At 45.8% G+C, this 18,641-nt stretch overlaps 1 protein-coding gene across 1 annotated transcript in view; it reads right to left on the bottom strand.

Annotated features, from left to right (window-relative positions):
- Nucleotides 1-18,641, bottom strand: part of LOC110525279 (adhesion G protein-coupled receptor V1) — a 255,023-nt gene that overhangs the window by 167,281 nt on the left and 69,101 nt on the right. The window contains exons 26-34 of the mRNA XM_036979421.2: nt 18,475-18,546; nt 17,504-17,643; nt 16,461-17,073; nt 11,035-11,250; nt 10,696-10,911; nt 4,550-4,794; nt 4,213-4,394; nt 2,798-3,615; nt 2,500-2,709 (exon numbers count right to left, since the gene is read on the bottom strand). Coding sequence (XP_036835316.2) covers nt 2,500-2,709; nt 2,798-3,615; nt 4,213-4,394; nt 4,550-4,794; nt 10,696-10,911; nt 11,035-11,250; nt 16,461-17,073; nt 17,504-17,643; nt 18,475-18,546 — 2,712 coding nt within the window. The remainder of the gene's footprint in view (nt 1-2,499; nt 2,710-2,797; nt 3,616-4,212; nt 4,395-4,549; nt 4,795-10,695; nt 10,912-11,034; nt 11,251-16,460; nt 17,074-17,503; nt 17,644-18,474; nt 18,547-18,641) is intronic.

Consider the following 18,641-nt stretch of genomic DNA (forward strand, 5'->3'; position numbering starts at 1 on the left):
TGACTGACGGGATGAGGTCAATATCCTTGCAGGATACCCGGGCCAGGTCGATTAGAAAGGCCTGCTCACAGCATTTGACAGTGATGAGGGGTGGTCGTTTGACCGCGAACCCATAGCGGATGCAAGCAATGAGGCAGTGATCGCTGAGATCCTGATTGAAAACAGCAGAGGTGTATTTGGAGGGCAAGTTGGTCAGGATAATATCTATGAGGGTGCCCATGTTTACGGATTTAGGATTGTACCTAGTGGTTTCCTTGGTAATTTGTGTGAGATTGAGGGCATCTAGCTTAGATTGTAGGACTGCTGGGGTGTTAAGCATATCCCAGTTTCAGTCACCTAACAGAACGAACTCTGAAGATAGATGGAGGGCAATCAATTCACATATGGTGTCCAGGGCACAGCTGGGAGCTGAGGTGGGTCTATAACAGGCGGCAACAGTGAGAGACTTATTTCTGGAGAGATTCATTTTTAAAATTAGAAGCTCGAACTGTTTGGGCATAGACCTGGAAAGTATGACATAACTTTGCAAGCTATCTCTGCAGTAGATTGCAACTCCTCCTCCTTTGGCAGTTCTATCTTGACAGAAAATGTTGTAGTTGGGTATGGAAATCTCAGATTTTTTGGTGGCCTTCCTAAGCCAGGATTCAGATACGGCAAGGACATCAGGGTTGGCGGAGTGTGCTAAAGCAGGGAGTAAAACAAACTTAGGGAGGAGGCATCTGATGTTAACATGCATGAAACCAAGGCTTTTTTTGATTACAGAAGTCAACAAATGAGAGTGCCTGGGGACACGCAGGGCCTGGGTTAGCCTCCACATGACACAAGGAACAGAGGAGGAGTAGGATGAGGGTACGGCTAAAGTCTAGCAAAACTGGTCGTCTATTGTGTTGGGGACAGAGAATAAAAGAAGCAGATTTCTGGGTGTGGTAGAATAGATTCAGGGCATAATGTGCAAACATGGGTATGGTGGGGAGCGGGTACAGTATAGGTAAACCCGGGCACTGAGTGATGATAAGAGAGGTTGCATCTCTGGACACGCTGGTTATACTGGGTGAGGTCACCGCATGTGTGGGAGGTGGGACAAAGGAGGCATGTACAGTGGGACTAGGGGCTCCCCACGAAACTAAAACAATGATAACTATCCTAAACAACAGTATACAAGGCATATTGACATTTGAGAGAGACGTAAAGCGAGGCATAAAGCAATCATAGGTGTTGATTGGGAGAGCTACAACAACGGGTAAGACAACAACAGGTAAAATGGTGATGAATGGGCAGAGAGGGTCGGTTAACTACACACAGGGCCTGAGTTCGGGGCTAGGGCCGACAGATAAACAAAGGTAAACAAAGTGGAGTACCATGATAAATGAACAGTCCAGCAGGCATCAGCTATGTAGCCAAGTGATCATAGGATCAAGTGTACTGCAATAGATAGAACAGGGAAGCCGCGGGGTAGTCGTTGCAACGCTAGCACGCGGGAGACACAGTGTTTAAAGTTAGCAGACCGGGGTAGGTAGAAGCATCTGCTCCGACGTCCGGCAAAGGCCAGTTGAAGGCACATTTGATGGAATTACATCTGCGGACCAATCGTGGTGGCACGGGCGGGCCGCCGTGTCGACGAAGGGACAGGGCAGATGGCGAAAGAGGTATTGTAGTTGTGGTAATTTTGTTTGCTAGCCCGGGAGATGCGCCTGGCTCAGGGCTAGCTTCGGGGCCGGGTCCCTCAGTGGCAGCTAGCTATCTGTGATGATCAATGGTCCGGGGTTTACGTCAGGAATCAGGCGTTGTAGTGGAGAAAAACAGTCCGAGGCTGCCAGGTATTATCCAGGCTAAAAAACGGCAGGTGCCTGAGCAGAGGGTAAAGGCCGCTAGCAGTGGCTAACAATGACTAAATAGCTAGTAGCTAATTAGCTGGCTAGCTTCTGATGAAAGTTTTGGCTATAAGATCTAAAAATAAAATATTGGATCCGTGTCACATTGAGTGAGGCGGGTTACTGGAAGGCATATTTAATTTAAAAGTGGAAAAAGAGATTGAAAAATAAATTGGAATTTATACAAAAAATCCAAAAAATAAAAAAAAATTACGAGAGAACGACAAACCACGGCTGCACTGCTACGCCATCTTGGAAAAAATTGGTAGTGGTGTTGAGCTATGGTAGCTGTGTTGAGCTATGGTAGCTGTGTTGAGCTATGGTAGCCGTGTTGAGCTATGGTAACTGTGTTGAGCTATGGTAGCGGTGGTGACCTTTACAAACAGCACTTTTATGAATGTATGATCATAAATCCATGAAGAGAAATGCAATGTTCAGCTTATTTCGGTACGAAAGGGTTGCATTTTGACAGGTGTTAATATAGTTACTTTCAGGGGAGGTAATTTTGTCATTAGTGTCTGCTTGGTAAACTGGCTCGATGCAGAGACATAATAATAATTCACAGAGTGATTAACATTGTGGCTTGCTTCATTAAAGTGACTGACAGGGGCCCCTCTACCACACTCACCCTTTCTGGCGATGACAGAGCGTGAGGCTGAGTGGAAGCCCACCACCCCGGCCACGTTGTCGTTAGCCAGGATGATGATGGTGACCGTGTCTGAGCTGGGCAGGATCCGACTGCCTCCCGCAGTCTTCACCAAGCCAACCATCAGGGTCTCGCTGTCCTCGGGCTCCAAATCATCCACGATCACTATCTCAATGTTCTTCTTAACATCGCCTTGGGATGGAGGGAACACAATATATTGCATATCAAAAAATGCATTCATATCCAAAAAGCCTTCTGTAGTACTAGATTTCAAACCTACCATCGGCAAAGACAAGTGTTCCTCCAGTCCCGGTGAAGTCAGTGCCCGGTGTTGCCATTCCACCCACGAACCTCCACTCCACAGTCACCTGCCCTAGGCTGCCCCCCCTCCTCTCTATGACCAGGGGTACTGGCCCACGTGGTTCCTCCCTCACCTCCAGATAGAGCCCGTCCTGCGTAGCATTAGAGCTGAGGCTATAGATGAGAAACACCCCAAAGGCATCCCCATTCATTCCGATTGTGACCACTGCCTTGTCCGGATGCCCTATGGAGGGCAGGTTCTTCTGAGCCACCGTCAAGTTCACCAGCACCACCTTCAGGATGCGGATGGAGAAGCTCTCGTCCATTTCGGGGAGTTTGTCCGTCAGAATTGGCACGGTCAGGTTGGCTTCCCCTGAGCCGTCCTCCAAGATGGCTGTCTGTGCTGTCGTAGTGTAGTCACTCCCCGCCATGGCCTGCGAGCTGAAGAGAGCGGCGGTGGCCGTGGTGTTCTTGGTGTAGGTGAGGGTCTGGGCGGACTCGGTCAGCTGATCGGCCCCGCTGGTCACCCAGGAGCAGGAGGCCATGGGGGAAGAACCCCCAGGAGGAGACAGGGAGAAGGCCTGACAGGCTCTCTCCCTCAAGCAGGCAGTAGCACAGGCAACCAGGGGGTCCCCCTGGGAGCTGATGTTGACTGGCCTGCGGGGGGCGCCAGAGGGCACTCCTGACACCGGGGGGCTGTAGTACAACAGCAGGTTCTGGCCTTCAGTCTGGGCCATGCTCACTATGTCTATCTCTGAGGTGCTGTAGAGGACCTCCACTCGGCCAAAATGACCACCACTGACAAGATGAGTGAGAGAGACAGAGTTAAGATGAAGGACAGAGGGAGAGAGAGTTAGTTGAGATGAAGGACAGAGAGAGGGAGAGAGAGCACATTGAGAATAAGGGCAGAGAGAGGGAGAGAGTAATTTGAGATTAAGGACAGAGAGAGGGAGAAAGAGTTAGTTGAGATTAAGGACAGAGAGAGGGCGAGAGAGTTAGTTGAGATGATGGACAGAGAGAGGGAGAGAGAGAGAGTTGAGATGAAGGAGCAAGAGAGGGAGTGAGAGTTAGTTGAGATGAAGGAGAGAGAGAGGGAGAGAGAGTTAGTTGCGATGAAAGACAGAGAGAGGGAGAGAGAGAGTAAATTGAGATGAAGGAGAGAGAGTTAGTTGAGATGAAAGACAGAGGGAGAGAGAGTTAGTTGAGATAAAGGACAGAGAGAGGGAGAGAGTTAGTTGAGATGAAGGAGAGAGAGTTAGTTGAGATAAAGGACCGAGAGAGGGAGAGAGAGTTAGTTGAGATGAAGGAAAGAGAGAGGGAGAGAGAGTTAGTTGAGCATTCCAAGTCAAAAAACAGAAAAGTAGCAATATGTAATTTCACTGCCATAAAACAAACCTTCGACGGACAGTAATGTTGGCCACAAAAATTCCCTGGAGAGGTTCCTGCACTTGATACACAGACTGGTCAAAGTAGACTGTCCCATACGGGTTGTCATTGGCTGGGACAATAATACTAACTGTTTTGTCTCTTCCAATGTTGCCTCCATTAGAGGCACTAGTCAATTCTACTTTGATTATCTGAAAAGCACAGAATGTTTAGAGGTAAAATGGCATATGTTATATTATTGTATTATAGGCCTATATATTATTAAGCATATATTATGAAAAAAAAAAAAAAATAACAAAAAAAATAAAATAACAACAATATAAGAAATTACGATTGTGTTTCTTACTTCCTCAATTTCCGGCACATCGTCTGCTAGGACCTCAACTTTCAACGTCTTCATAGTTTCTCCTGGCGCAAAGGTGACCTCTCCTGACACAGGCCGGAGGTCCCCTACTGCTGCTCTGCCGTTCACCATGGCTCGCCACTGGACAACTACAGTCCCTATGGCCCCAGCGTTTCTCACGATGGGCAGTGTCACCTGGAATGAGTTCACCCCTGGCTCCTCTATGGTGACAGGACCAGCCTGAAATACTAGGGTTAGGGTTAGGGGTTAGCAGTCTGAAATACTAGGGTTAGGGGTTAGGGGTTAGCAGTCTGAAATACTAGGGTTAGGGTTAGGGGTTAGCAGTCTGAAATACTAGGGTTAGAGGTTAGGGGATAGCAGTCTGAAATACTAGGGTTAGGGGTTAGGGGTGAAATACTAGGGTTAGGGGTTAGGGTTAGGATTAGGGGTTAGCAGTCTGAAATACTAGGGTTAGGGGTTAGCAGTCTGAAATACTAGGGTTAGGGATTAGAGGTTAGCAGTCTGAAATACTAGGGTTAGGATTAGGGGTTAGCAGTCTGAAATACTAGGGTTAGGGGTTAGCAGTATGAAATACTAGGGTTAGGGGTTAGCAGTCTGAAATACTAGGGTTAGGGGTTAGGGGATAGCAGTCTGAAATACTAGGGTTAGGGGTTAGGGTTAGGGGTTAGCAGTCTGAAATACTAGGGTTCGGATTTGGGGTTAGCAGTCTGAAATACTAGGGTTAGGGGTTAGGGGTTAGCAGTCTGAAATACTAGGGTTAGAGGTTAGCAGTCTGAAATACTAGGGTTAGGGGTTAGGGGTTAGCAGTCTGAAATACTAGGGTTAGGGGTTAGCAGTCTGAAATACTAGGGTTAGGGGTTAGGGTTAGGGGTTAGCAGTCTGAAATACTAGGGTTAGGATTAGGGGTTAGCAGTCTGAAATACTAGGGTTAGGATTAGGGGTTAGCAGTCTGAAATACTAGGTTTAGGGGTTAGCAGTCTGAAATACTAGGGTTAGGGGTTAGCAGTCTGAAATACTAGGGTTAGGGGTTAGCAGTCTGAAATACTAGGGTTAGGGGTTAGGTTTAGGGGTTAGCAGTCTGAAATACTAGGGTTAGGGGTTAGCAGTCTGAAATACTAGGGTTAGGGGTTAGGGTTAGGGGTTAGCAGTCTGAAATACTAGGGTTAGGATTAGGGGTTAGCAGTCTGAAATACTAGGGTTAGGGGTTAGCAGTCTGAAATACTAGGGTTAGGGGTTAACAGTCTGAAATACTAGGGTTAGGGGTTAGGGGTTAACAGTCTGAAATACTAGGGTTAGGGGTTAGGGGATAGCAGTCTGAAATACTAGGGTTAGGGGTTAGGGTTAGGGGTTAGCAGTCTGAAATACTAGGGTTAGGATTTGGGGTTAGCAGTCTGAAATACTAGGGTTAGGGGTTAGCAGTCTGAAATACTAGGGTTAGGGTTCGCAGTATGAAATACTAGGGTTAGGGGTTAGCAGTTTGAAATACTAGGGTTCGGGGTTAGGGGTTAGCAGTTTGAAATACTAGGGTTAGGGGTTATGGGTTAGCAGTCTGAAATACTAGGGTCAGGGTTAGGGGTTAGCAGTCTGAAATACTAGGGTTAGGATTAGGGGTTAGCAGTCTGAAATACTAGGGTTAGGATTAGGGGTTAGCAGTCTGAAATACTAGGTTTAGGGTTTAGCAGTCTGAAATACTAGGGTTAGGGGTTAGCAGTCTGAAATACTAGGGTTAGGGGTTAGGGTTAGGGGTTAGCAGTCTGAAATACTAGGGTTAGGGGTTAGCAGTCTGAAATACTAGGGTTAGGGGTTAGGGTTAGGGGTTAGCAGTCTGAAATACTAGGGTTAGGGGTTAGCAGTCTGAAATACTAGGGTTAGGGGTTTGCAGTCTGAAATACTAGGGTTAAGGTTAGGGGTTAGGGTTAGGGCTTAGCATTCTGAAATACTAGGGTTAGGGGTTAGGGGTTAGCAGTCTGAAATACTAGGGTTAAGGTTAGGGTTAGGGGTTAGCATTCTGAAATACTAGGGTTAGGGTTAGGATTAGGGGTTAGCAATCTGAAATACTAGGGTTAGGGGTTAGCAGTCTGAAATACTAGGGTTAGGGGTTAGGGTTAGGGGTTAGCAGTCTGAAATACTAGGGTTAGAGGTTAGGGGTTAGGGTTAGGGGTTAGCATTCTGAAATACTAGGGTTAGGGGTTAGGGTTTAGCAGTCTGAAATACTAGGGTTAGGGGTTAGCAGTCAAATACTAGGGTTAGGGGTTAGGGTTTAGCAGTCTGAAATACTAGGGTTAGGGGTTAGCAGTCTGAAATACTAGGGTTAGGGGTTAGGGTTTAGCAGTCTGAAATACTAGGGTTAGGGGTTAGCAGTCTGAAATACTAGGGTTAGGGGTCAGGGTTAGGGTTAGGGGTTAGCAGTCTGAAATACCAGGGTTATGAGTAAGGGTTAGGGGTTAGCAGTCTGAAATACTAGGGTTAGGTGTTAGCAGTCTGAAACACAAGGGTTAAGGGTTTGCAGTCTGAAGTACTAGGGTTAGGGTTAAGGGTTTGCAGTCTGAAATACTAGGGTTAGGGTTAGGGGTTAGCAGTCTGAAATACTAGGGTTAGGGGTTAGCAGTCTGAAATACTAGGGTTAGGGGTTTGCAGTCTGAAATACTAGGGTTAGAGTTAGGGGTTAGGGGTTAGCAGTCTGAAATACTAGGGTTAGGGTTAGGGGTTAGCAGTCTGAAATACTAGGGTTAGGGTTAGGGGTTAGCAGTCTGAAATACTAGGGTTAGGGGTTAGCAGTCTGAAATACTAGGGTTAGGGGTTTGCAGTCTGAAATACTAGGGTTAGAGTTAGGGGTTAGGGGTTAGCAGTCTGAAATACTATGCTTAGGGTTAGGGATTAGGAGTCTGAAATACTATGCTTAGGGTTAGGGGTTAGCGGTTAGCAGTCTGAAATACTAGGGTTAGGGAATAGCAGTCTGAAATACTAGGGTTAGGGGTTAGCAGTCTGAAATACTAGGGTTAGGGGTTTGCAGTCTGAAATACTAGGGTTAGGGGTTTGCAGTCTGAAATACTCGGGTTAGCAGTCTGAAATACTAGGGTTAGGGGTTAGCAGTCTGAAATACTAGGGTTAGGGATTAGAGGTTAGCAGTCTGAAATACTAGGGTTAGGATTAGGGGTTAGCAGTCTGAAATACTAGGGTTAGGGGTTAGCAGTATGAAATACTAGGGTTAGGGGTTAGCAGTCTGAAATACTAGGGTTAGGGGTTAGGGGATAGCAGTCTGAAATACTAGGGTTAGGGGTTAGGGTTAGGGGTTAGCAGTCTGAAATACTAGGGTTCGGATTTGGGGTTAGCAGTCTGAAATACTAGGGTTAGGGGTTAGGGGTTAGCAGTCTGAAATACTAGGGTTAGAGGTTAGCAGTCTGAAATACTAGGGTTAGGGGTTAGGGGTTAGCAGTCTGAAATACTAGGGTTAGGGGTTAGCAGTCTGAAATACTAGGGTTAGGGGTTAGGGTTAGGGGTTAGCAGTCTGAAATACTAGGGTTAGGATTAGGGGTTAGCAGTCTGAAATACTAGGGTTAGGATTAGGGGTTAGCAGTCTGAAATACTAGGTTTAGGGGTTAGCAGTCTGAAATACTAGGGTTAGGGGTTAGCAGTCTGAAATACTAGGGTTAGGGGTTAGCAGTCTGAAATACTAGGGTTAGGGGTTAGGTTTAGGGGTTAGCAGTCTGAAATACTAGGGTTAGGGGTTAGCAGTCTGAAATACTAGGGTTAGGGGTTAGGGTTAGGGGTTAGCAGTCTGAAATACTAGGGTTAGGATTAGGGGTTAGCAGTCTGAAATACTAGGGTTAGGGGTTAGCAGTCTGAAATACTAGGGTTAGGGGTTAACAGTCTGAAATACTAGGGTTAGGGGTTAGGGGTTAGCAGTCTGAAATACTAGGGTTAGGGGTTAGGGGATAGCAGTCTGAAATACTAGGGTTAGGGGTTAGGGTTAGGGGTTAGCAGTCTGAAATACTAGGGTTAGGATTTGGGGTTAGCAGTCTGAAATACTAGGGTTAGGGGTTAGCAGTCTGAAATACTAGGGTTAGGGTTCGCAGTATGAAATACTAGGGTTAGGGGTTAGCAGTTTGAAATACTAGGGTTCGGGGTTAGGGGTTAGCAGTTTGAAATACTAGGGTTAGGGGTTATGGGTTAGCAGTCTGAAATACTAGGGTTAGGGTTAGGGGTTAGCAGTCTGAAATACTAGGGTTAGGATTAGGGGTTAGCAGTCTGAAATACTAGGGTTAGGATTAGGGGTTAGCAGTCTGAAATACTAGGTTTAGGGTTTAGCAGTCTGAAATACTAGGGTTAGGGGTTAGCAGTCTGAAATACTAGGGTTAGGGGTTAGGGTTAGGGGTTAGCAGTCTGAAATACTAGGGTTAGGGGTTAGCAGTCTGAAATACTAGGGTTAGGGGTTAGGGTTAGGGGTTAGCAGTCTGAAATACTAGGGTTAGGGGTTAGCAGTCTGAAATACTAGGGTTAGGGGTTTGCAGTCTGAAATACTAGGGTTAAGGTTAGGGGTTAGGGTTAGGGCTTAGCATTCTGAAATACTAGGGTTAGGGGTTAGGGGTTAGCAGTCTGAAATACTAGGGTTAAGGTTAGGGTTAGGGGTTAGCATTCTGAAATACTAGGGTTAGGGTTAGGATTAGGGGTTAGCAATCTGAAATACTAGGGTTAGGGGTTAGCAGTCTGAAATACTAGGGTTAGGGGTTAGGGTTAGGGGTTAGCAGTCTGAAATACTAGGGTTAGAGGTTAGGGGTTAGGGTTAGGGGTTAGCATTCTGAAATACTAGGGTTAGGGGTTAGGGTTTAGCAGTCTGAAATACTAGGGTTAGGGGTTAGCAGTCAAATACTAGGGTTAGGGGTTAGGGTTTAGCAGTCTGAAATACTAGGGTTAGGGGTTAGCAGTCTGAAATACTAGGGTTAGGGGTTAGGGTTTAGCAGTCTGAAATACTAGGGTTAGGGGTTAGCAGTCTGAAATACTAGGGTTAGGGGTCAGGGTTAGGGTTAGGGGTTAGCAGTCTGAAATACCAGGGTTATGAGTAAGGGTTAGGGGTTAGCAGTCTGAAATACTAGGGTTAGGTGTTAGCAGTCTGAAACACAAGGGTTAAGGGTTTGCAGTCTGAAGTACTAGGGTTAGGGTTAAGGGTTTGCAGTCTGAAATACTAGGGTTAGGGGTTAGCAGTCTGAAATACTAGGGTTAGGGGTTAGCAGTCTGAAATACTAGGGTTAGGGGTTTGCAGTCTGAAATACTAGGGTTAGAGTTAGGGGTTAGGGGTTAGCAGTCTGAAATACTAGGGTTAGGGTTAGGGGTTAGCAGTCTGAAATACTAGGGTTAGGGTTAGGGGTTAGCAGTCTGAAATACTAGGGTTAGGGGTTAGCAGTCTGAAATACTAGGGTTAGGGGTTTGCAGTCTGAAATACTAGGGTTAGAGTTAGGGGTTAGGGGTTAGCAGTCTGAAATACTATGCTTAGGGTTAGGGATTAGGAGTCTGAAATACTATGCTTAGGGTTAGGGGTTAGCGGTTAGCAGTCTGAAATACTAGGGTTAGGGAATAGCAGTCTGAAATACTAGGGTTAGGGGTTAGCAGTCTGAAATACTAGGGTTAGGGGTTTGCAGTCTGAAATACTAGGGTTAGGGGTTTGCAGTCTGAAATACTCGGGTTAGCAGTCTGAAATACTAGGGTTAGGGTTTAGGGTTAGGGGTTAGCAGTCTGAAATACTAGGGTTAGGGTTTAGGGTTAGGGGTTAGCAGTCTGAAATACTAGGGTTAGGGTTAAGGGTTAGGAGTCTGAAATACCAGGGTTAGGGGTTAGCAGTCTGAAATACTAGGGTTAGGGGTTAGGGGTTAGGGGTTAGCAGTCTGAAATACTAGGGAACACAAACAGTACTTTGAGGTCTAATGGGTCATTTACTAATAAAGTAACAATGCAGGATTTTTCATTGGGCTCTTTTAGACAAAAATACAATAGATTATTGGCTAATGTAGTCAGTCATTGTGCATGTACTGTAATCTGATTTGAATGACCATCTGTACATTCTAGAACTATATTGACCAGTACACATGCACGTACGTGAGGGCATGTCTGTGTGGGAGAGGAGAGAGACTAACCAAAGGCCCCAAAGGGGTCGTCGGAGGGCAGGATGGTGATGATGGTGCGGGTGAGCACCCCCAGTTTAGCACCCCCTGTGGTGACGTTGAGCAACTCGATGCGGAAGGTCTCCTCCAGCTCAGGAATCACATCATCAATGATGTAGATGGGAACTGGCTTACTGGTCTCCCCCTCCAGGAGAACCACGTCAGAGGACGCTATGCTGTAGTCGTCACCTGGGTTGACACACACTATTTATTACATACACTTTGCATGCGCACACTTGTATACACAGTCCCTGCTATACAGTTTATATGAGACACTATTGATACTATTGAGATGATGTAGACCACACTGACCAACTCTGGCAGTCATAGGTACAGCCCTGAACTTCACAGAGACGTCAGCAAAAATTCCCCCAATGCGTGTGACATTGATAATGGGTCCAACATAGTCCTCGGCCACGTTGATGGCAGGGGCGGACAGCTGCAGAAACCCAAAGGCGTCATCACTGGCCTCTACTATGACCTGGGCCACGATCTCTGCCTTCGGACCAAGACGAGGAGAATGGACAACTAGGAAAGAGAAGAAACTGTATGGTTTGACAAAAAAACAATATCGCTAGTCCAGCTGCAGACACTACATGACCAAAAGTATGTGGACACCTGCTCTTCAAACATCTCATTCCAAAATCATGGACATTAATATGTAGTTGGTCCCCCCTTTGCTGCTTTAACAGCCTCCACTCTTCTGGGGAGGCTTTCCACTAGATATTGTAACATTGCTGCGAGGACTTGCTTCCATTCAGCCACAAGATCATTAGTGAGGTCGGGCACTGATGTTGGGCAATTAGGCCTGGCTCCCAGTCGGCGTTCCAATTCATCCCAAAGGTTTTCGATTGGGTCACTACTTTGGTCACTACTCTGTGCAGGCCAGTCAAGTTCTTCCACACCGATCTCGGCAAACCATTTCTGCATGGACCTCGCTTTGTGCATGAGGGCATTGTCATGCTGAAATAAAAGTAAAGGGCCTTCCCCAAACTGTTGCCACAAAGTTGGAAGCACAGAAAAGTCTAGAATGTTATTGTATGCTGTAAGATTTTTTAAGATTTCCCTTCACTGGAACTAAGGGGCCTAGCCCGAACCATGAACAAGCCCCAGACAATTATTCCTCCTCTATCAAACTTTACAGCTGGCACTATGCATTGGGGCAGGTAGCATTCTCCTGGCATCTGCTAAACCCAGATTTCTCCGTCGGACTGCCAGATGGTGAAGAGTGATTCCTCACTCCAGATAACGCGTTTCCACTGCTCCAGAGTCCAATGGCGGCGAGCTTTTTTTAAATGTAGTTTTAAATAATAAAAAATGTAACCTTTATTTAACTAGGCAAATCAGTTAAGAACACATTATTATTTACAATGATGGCTAGCTTTAGAACACTCCAGACGATGCTTGGCATTGCGCATGGAGAACCCGGCTGCGGAAACCCAATTTCATGAAGCTCCCGATGAACAGGTATTGTGCTGACGTTGCTACCAGAGGCAGTTCGGAACTCGGTAGGGAGTGTTGCAACCGAGGACAGATGAGTTTTACACACTTCAGCACTCGGCAGTCCCGTTCTGTGAGCTTGTGTGGTCTACCACTTTATGGTTGAGCCGTTGTTGCTCCTAGACGTTTCCACTTCACAAAATCAGCACTTACAGTTGACTGGGGCAGCTGTAGCAGGACAGAAATTTGACGAACTGACTTGTTGGAAAGGTGGCATTCTATGACCTTGCCATGTTGAAAGTCAATAAGCTCTTCAGTAAGGCCATTCTCCTGTCAATGTATGTCTATGGAGATTGCATGGCTGTGTGCTCGATTTTATACACCTGTCAGCAATGGGTGTGGCTGAAATAGCCAAATTCACTCATTTGAAGGGGTGTCCACATACTTTAGAATATATAGTGAACATTTGAAGTCGGAAATTTACATACACCTTAGCCAAATACATTTAAACTCAATTTTTCACAATTCCTGACATTTAATCAGAGTAAAAAGTCCCTGTCTTAGGTCAGTTAGGATCACCACTTTATTTCAGCTTTTCTTTCTTTCATGTAACTGAGTCAGGTTTGAATGCCTCCTTGCTCGCACACGCTTTTTCAGTTCTGCCCACAAATTTTCTATGGGATTGAGGTCAGGGCTTTGTGATGGCCACTCCAATACCTTGACTTTGTTGTCCTGAAGCCATTTTGCCACAACTTTGGAAGTATGCTTGGGGTCACTGTCCATTTGGAAGACCCATTTGCGACCAAGCTTTAACTGTCTTGAGATGTTGCTTCAACATATCCACATAATTTCCCTCCCTCATGATGCCATCTATTTTGTGAAGTGCACCAGTCCCTCCTGCAGCAAAGCACCCCCACAAAATGATGCTGCCACCTCTGTGCTTCACGGTTAAGATGGTGTTCTTCGGCTTGCAAGCTTCCCCCTTTTTCCTCCAAACATAAAAATGGTCATTATGGCCAAACAGTTATATTTTTGTTTCATCAAACCCAAGGACATTTCTCCAAAAAGTATGATCTTTGTCCCCATGTGCAGTTGCAAACCGTAGTCTGGCTTTTTTATGGTGGTTTTGGAGCAGTGGCTTCTTCCTTGCTGAGCAGCCTTTCAGGTTATGTCGATATAGGACTCGTTTTACTGTGGATATAGATCCTTTTGTACCGTTTTTACCCCAGCATCTTCACAAGGTCCTTTGTTGTTGTTCTGGGATTGATTTGCACTTTTCACACCAAAGTACATTCATCTCTAGGATACAGAACGCGTCTCCTTCCTGAGTGGTATGACAGCTGCGTGGTACCTTCAGGCATTGGGAAATTGCTCCCAAGGATGAACCAGACTTGATCTACAGTGTTTTTTCTGAGGTCTTGGCTGATTTCTTTTGATTTTTCCATAATGTCAAGCAAAGAGGCACTGCGTTTGAAGGTAGGCCTTGAAATACATTCACAGGTACACCTCCAATTGACTCAAATTATGTTAATTAGCCTATCAGAAGCTTCTAAAGCCATGACATCATTTTCTGGAATTTTCGAAGCTGTTTAAAGGCTCAGTCAACTTAGTGTATGTAAACTTCTGACCCACTGGAATTGTGATAATCTGTATGTAAACAATTGTTGGAAAAATTACTTGTGTCATGCACAAAGTAGATGTCCTAACCGACTTGCCAAAACTGTAGTTTGTTAACATGAAATTTGTGGAGTGGTTGAAAAATGAGTTTTAAGGACTCCAACCTAATATGTATATATAGTGTTTAAATATAGTGAATGTATATATATATACATACAGTGGGGCAAAAAAGTATTCAAGTCTTCACAAGGTTTTCACACACTGCTGCTGGTATTTTGGCCCATTCCTCCATGCAGATCTCCTCTAGAGCAGTGATGTTTTGGGGCTGTTGCTGAGCAACGCGGACTTTCAACTCCCTCCAAAGATTTTCTTTGGGGTTGAGATCTGGAGACTGGCTAGGCCACTCCAGGACCTTGAAATGCTTCTTACGAAGCCACTCCTTCGTTGCCCGGGCGGTGTTATTTGGGATCATTGTCATGCTGAAAGACCCAGCCACATTTCATCTTCAATGCCCTTGCTGATGGAAGGAGGTTTTCACTCAAAATCTCACGATACATGGCCCCATTCATTCTTTCCTTTACACGGATCAGTCGTCCTGGTCCCTTTACAGAAAAACAGCCACAAAGCATGATGTTTCCACCCCCATGCTTCACAGTAGGTATGGTGTTCTTTGGATGCAACTCAGCATTCTTTGTCCTCCAAACACGACAAGTTTAGTTTTTACCAAAAGGTTCTATTTTGGTTTCATCTGACCATATGACATTCTCCCAATCTTCTTCTGGATCATCCAGATGCTCTCTAGCAAACTTCAGACGGGCATGGACATGTACTGGCTTAAGCAGGGGGACACGTCTGGCACTGCAGGATTTGAGTCCCTGGCGGCATAGTGTGTTACTGATGGTAGGCTTTGTTACTTTGGTCCCAGCTCTCTGCAGGTCATTCACTATGTCCCCCCGTGTGGTTCTGGGATTTTTGCTGTGATCATTTTGACCCCACTGGGTGAGATCTTGCGTGGAGCCCCAGATCGAGGGAGATTATCAGTGGTCTTGTATGTCTTCCATTTCCTAATAATTGCTCCCACAGTTGATTTCTTCAAACCAAGCTGCTTGCCTATTGCAGATTCAGTCTTCCCAGCCTGGTGCAGGTCTACAATTTTGTTTCTGGTGTCCTTTGACTGCTCTTTGGTCTTGGCCATAGTGGAGTTTGGAATGTGACTGTTTGAGGTTGTGGACATGTGTATTTTATACTGAGAACAAGTTCAAACAGGTGCCATTAATACAGGTGGAGGACAGAGGAGCCTCTTAAAGAAGAAGTTACAGGTGTGTGAGAGCCAGAAATCTTGCTTGTTTGAAGGAGACCAAATACTTATTTTCCACCATAATGTGCAAATAAATTCATAAAAAATCCTACAATGTGATTTTCTGGATTTTTTTTCCCATTTTGTCTGTCACAGTCGAAGTGTACCTATGATGAAAATTACAGGCCTCTCTCATCTTTTTAAGTGGGAGAACTTGCACAATTGGTGGCTGACTAAATACTTTTTGCCCAACTGTGTGTGTGTATATATATATATAGTGAATGTATATATAGAGTACATATATATAATGAATGTCTGTATATATAGTTTATGTACACTATCGTTCAAAAGTTTGGGCTCACTTAGAAATGTCCACGTTTTTGAAAGAAAAGCTAAATTTTTGCCCATTAAAATAACTTCAAATTGATCAAATTGACATTGTTTATGTACTAAATGACCATTGTAGCTGGAGGAATATCTACATAGTTGTACAGAGGCTAGCATCTCGGAGTCACCTCTTCACTGTTGACTGGTGTTTTGCGGGTACTATTTAATGAATCTGCCAGTTGAGGACTTGTGAGGCGTCTGTTTCTCAAACTAGACACACTAATGTACTTGTCCTCTTGCTCAGTTGTGCACCGGGGCCTCCCACTCCACTTTCTATTCTGGTTAGGGCCAGTTTGCGCTGTTCTGTGAAGGGAGTAGTACACAGCGTTGTATGAGATCTTCAGTTTCTTGGCAATTTCTCGCATGGAATAGCCTTCATTTCTCAGAACAAGAATAGACTGACAAGTTTCAGAAGAAAGGTCTTTGTTTCTGGACATTTTGAGCCTGTAATCGAACCCACAAATGCTGATACTCCAGACACTCACCTAGTCTAAAGAAACCCAGTTTTATTGCTTCTTTGATCAGCACAAAAGTTTTCAGCTGTGCTAACATAATTGCAAAAGTTTTTTCTAATGATCAATTAGCCGTTTAAAATGATGAACTTGGATTAGCTAACACAACGTGCCATTGGAACACAAGAGTGATGGTTGCTGATAATGGACCTCTGAACGCCTATCTGGATATTCCATAAAAAATCTGCCATTTCCAGCTACAATAGTCATTTACAACATTAACAATGTCTACACTGTATTTCTGATAAATCTGATGTTATTTTAATGGACAAAAAATGTGCTTTTCTTTCAAAAACAAGGACATTTCTAAGTGACCCCAAACTTTTGAACGATAGTTTATATAGTGTATGTACATATAGTGTTTATATATATATATATATATTAGTTTTTGTATATGTAGTGTACATATATATATATATTGTATGTTGACCATGTATAAGCCTGGATATTCATAGTTGCGATGTGAACATGTTGCAGTGATTTACTTAATCTCTCATGCTGTCCTCCTCCTATGAGATTGACACTGATCAGCTCCATGAATACAGACTCATCCCTCTCCGGCTCGTCATCATCCAGCACTCGAAGGGTTACTTTAGCCTCACTCTGATTGGCTGCGAACCCCACCGACTCCAGGAGGGGGACAAAGTCCTTCCCCTCGTTGGCCCGGCCCACCCCCGGGGTCATGAAGGGGGCGGCGTCAGCCTCACTCAGGGTCCCATATGTAACGCGCACCCTTCCCATCAGCCCCCTCTGCCTGTAGATGGTGAGGGTGACCAGGGTGTGGCCCTCAGGCAGGCGGACCGGCCTGCTGCTCTCAGAGAACACAAACACTCCATAGGGGTCGTCACTGGCCAGCACGGTCACAGTGGCCTCAGTCCTCAAACCCAGACGCCCATGGGAGACGTTGACTAGGGACACACCGAATCTCTTGTCCAGCTCCGGCACCTCGTCCTGGGCCACCTGGAGCTCAATCTCCCCCCTGGTCTGGCCCACTTGGAAGGTTATGTTCCCGGCCCTGCTGATGAGGTCTTCCTCAGAGCTGACATCAGCCTCCCAGAATACAGTTACTTTGGACAAGGCACCGAACAACCGCATCACCTGAGATGGTTAGAGAGGGGGCCCAGAGAGAGAGTAGAGTAAACACAAACACACTGAAACACAGAGACACACACACACACACACACACACATTGAAACACAGAGATACACACACACACTGAAACACAGAGATACACACAGAGACACACACACTGAAACACAGAGATACACACAGAGACACACACTGAAACACAGAGATACACACAAAGACACACACACACACATTGAAACACAGAGATACACACACACACACACTGAAACACAGAGATACACACACACACACTGAAACACAGAGATACACACAGAGACACACACACTGAAACACAGAGATACACACAGAGACACACACACTGAAACACAGAGATACACACAGAGATACACACACTGAAACACAGAGATACACACAGAGATACACACAAACACACACTGACCTGCAGCAGCACAGTGCTGCGTCCCTCCTCAGGCTCGGTGCCATTGACAGACAGAGAGTCCAAGCTGAACTGAAACACTCCGTGTGCGTCGTCAGAGGCAGCGATGGTCACAGTGATATGGGAGGCGACTCCCAAGCTGGCTAGAAAGACATACAGGTGTTTAACTATCGGGACATCACAACGTGTGACAGCCAGGGGAGTAGCACACACTGTAAACCCTGTCATTATTTTCATAACCAAAAATCAATGACTGCTTCCTATTGTGCCACATTGTGTAGAACTGAATTCCAATCGAATCCTATTGATCCTCTTGAAATGCTAGTCCTGAACCCTGCAGTGCATTGTGGGTTTTTAATAAGGGAGAGGGTGAAGCCCTACAGAGAAACAATGATCCCTGGGACCTGGGACATTTTCTGTTCACCACTTACCACTGCTGCCCTCATCTCAATAGAATTTCTATTTACTTTTCCCACATCCCTCTCCCCGGTCACAGATCACTGGAACCATTGACATTTTAATCCCACACACACACACGAAGGCACGCAAGCACACACACACACACGAAGGCACGCAAGCACACACACACACACGCAAAGGCACGCAAGCACACACACACACACACACGAAGGCACGCAAGCACACACACACGAAGGCACGCAAGCACACACACACGAAGGCACGCAAGCACACACACACACACACACGAAGGCACGCAAGCACACACGCACACACGAAGGCACGCAAGCACACACGCACACGCATACAAAGGCACACATTGAGGTGTGAGCACGCAAAGACAAGCGCATACATGCAAACACACACACACACAGAGCCTGGCCTTATCAGAGTAGGGTAAGAACTACAGAGGACGTAACACCTCTCCCAACAATATATACATATGCTTAGGAGGAGAGGGACAGTCTAAAAGGATGGGAGGTATTTGGGGGGAGGTGTAGGGGAGGTGGTCTTACCACGGTGGTGAGAGGTCAAGTGGAAGAAGTCAGTGTCACTTTCTCCACTGCCACTGCCAAGGAACTGACCCACTTTAGGAGCACACCAGAGTAGTGGGGATCATTGGGGAGTACAGCACACAGGAGCACACCAGAGTAGTGGGGATCATTGGGGAGTACAGCACACA

The sequence above is a fragment of the Oncorhynchus mykiss genome, chromosome 6 (assembly GCF_057628025.1).
Source record: "Oncorhynchus mykiss isolate SJ-2025 chromosome 6, ASM5762802v1, whole genome shotgun sequence".
Taxonomy (NCBI): Eukaryota; Metazoa; Chordata; class Actinopteri; order Salmoniformes; family Salmonidae; genus Oncorhynchus; species Oncorhynchus mykiss.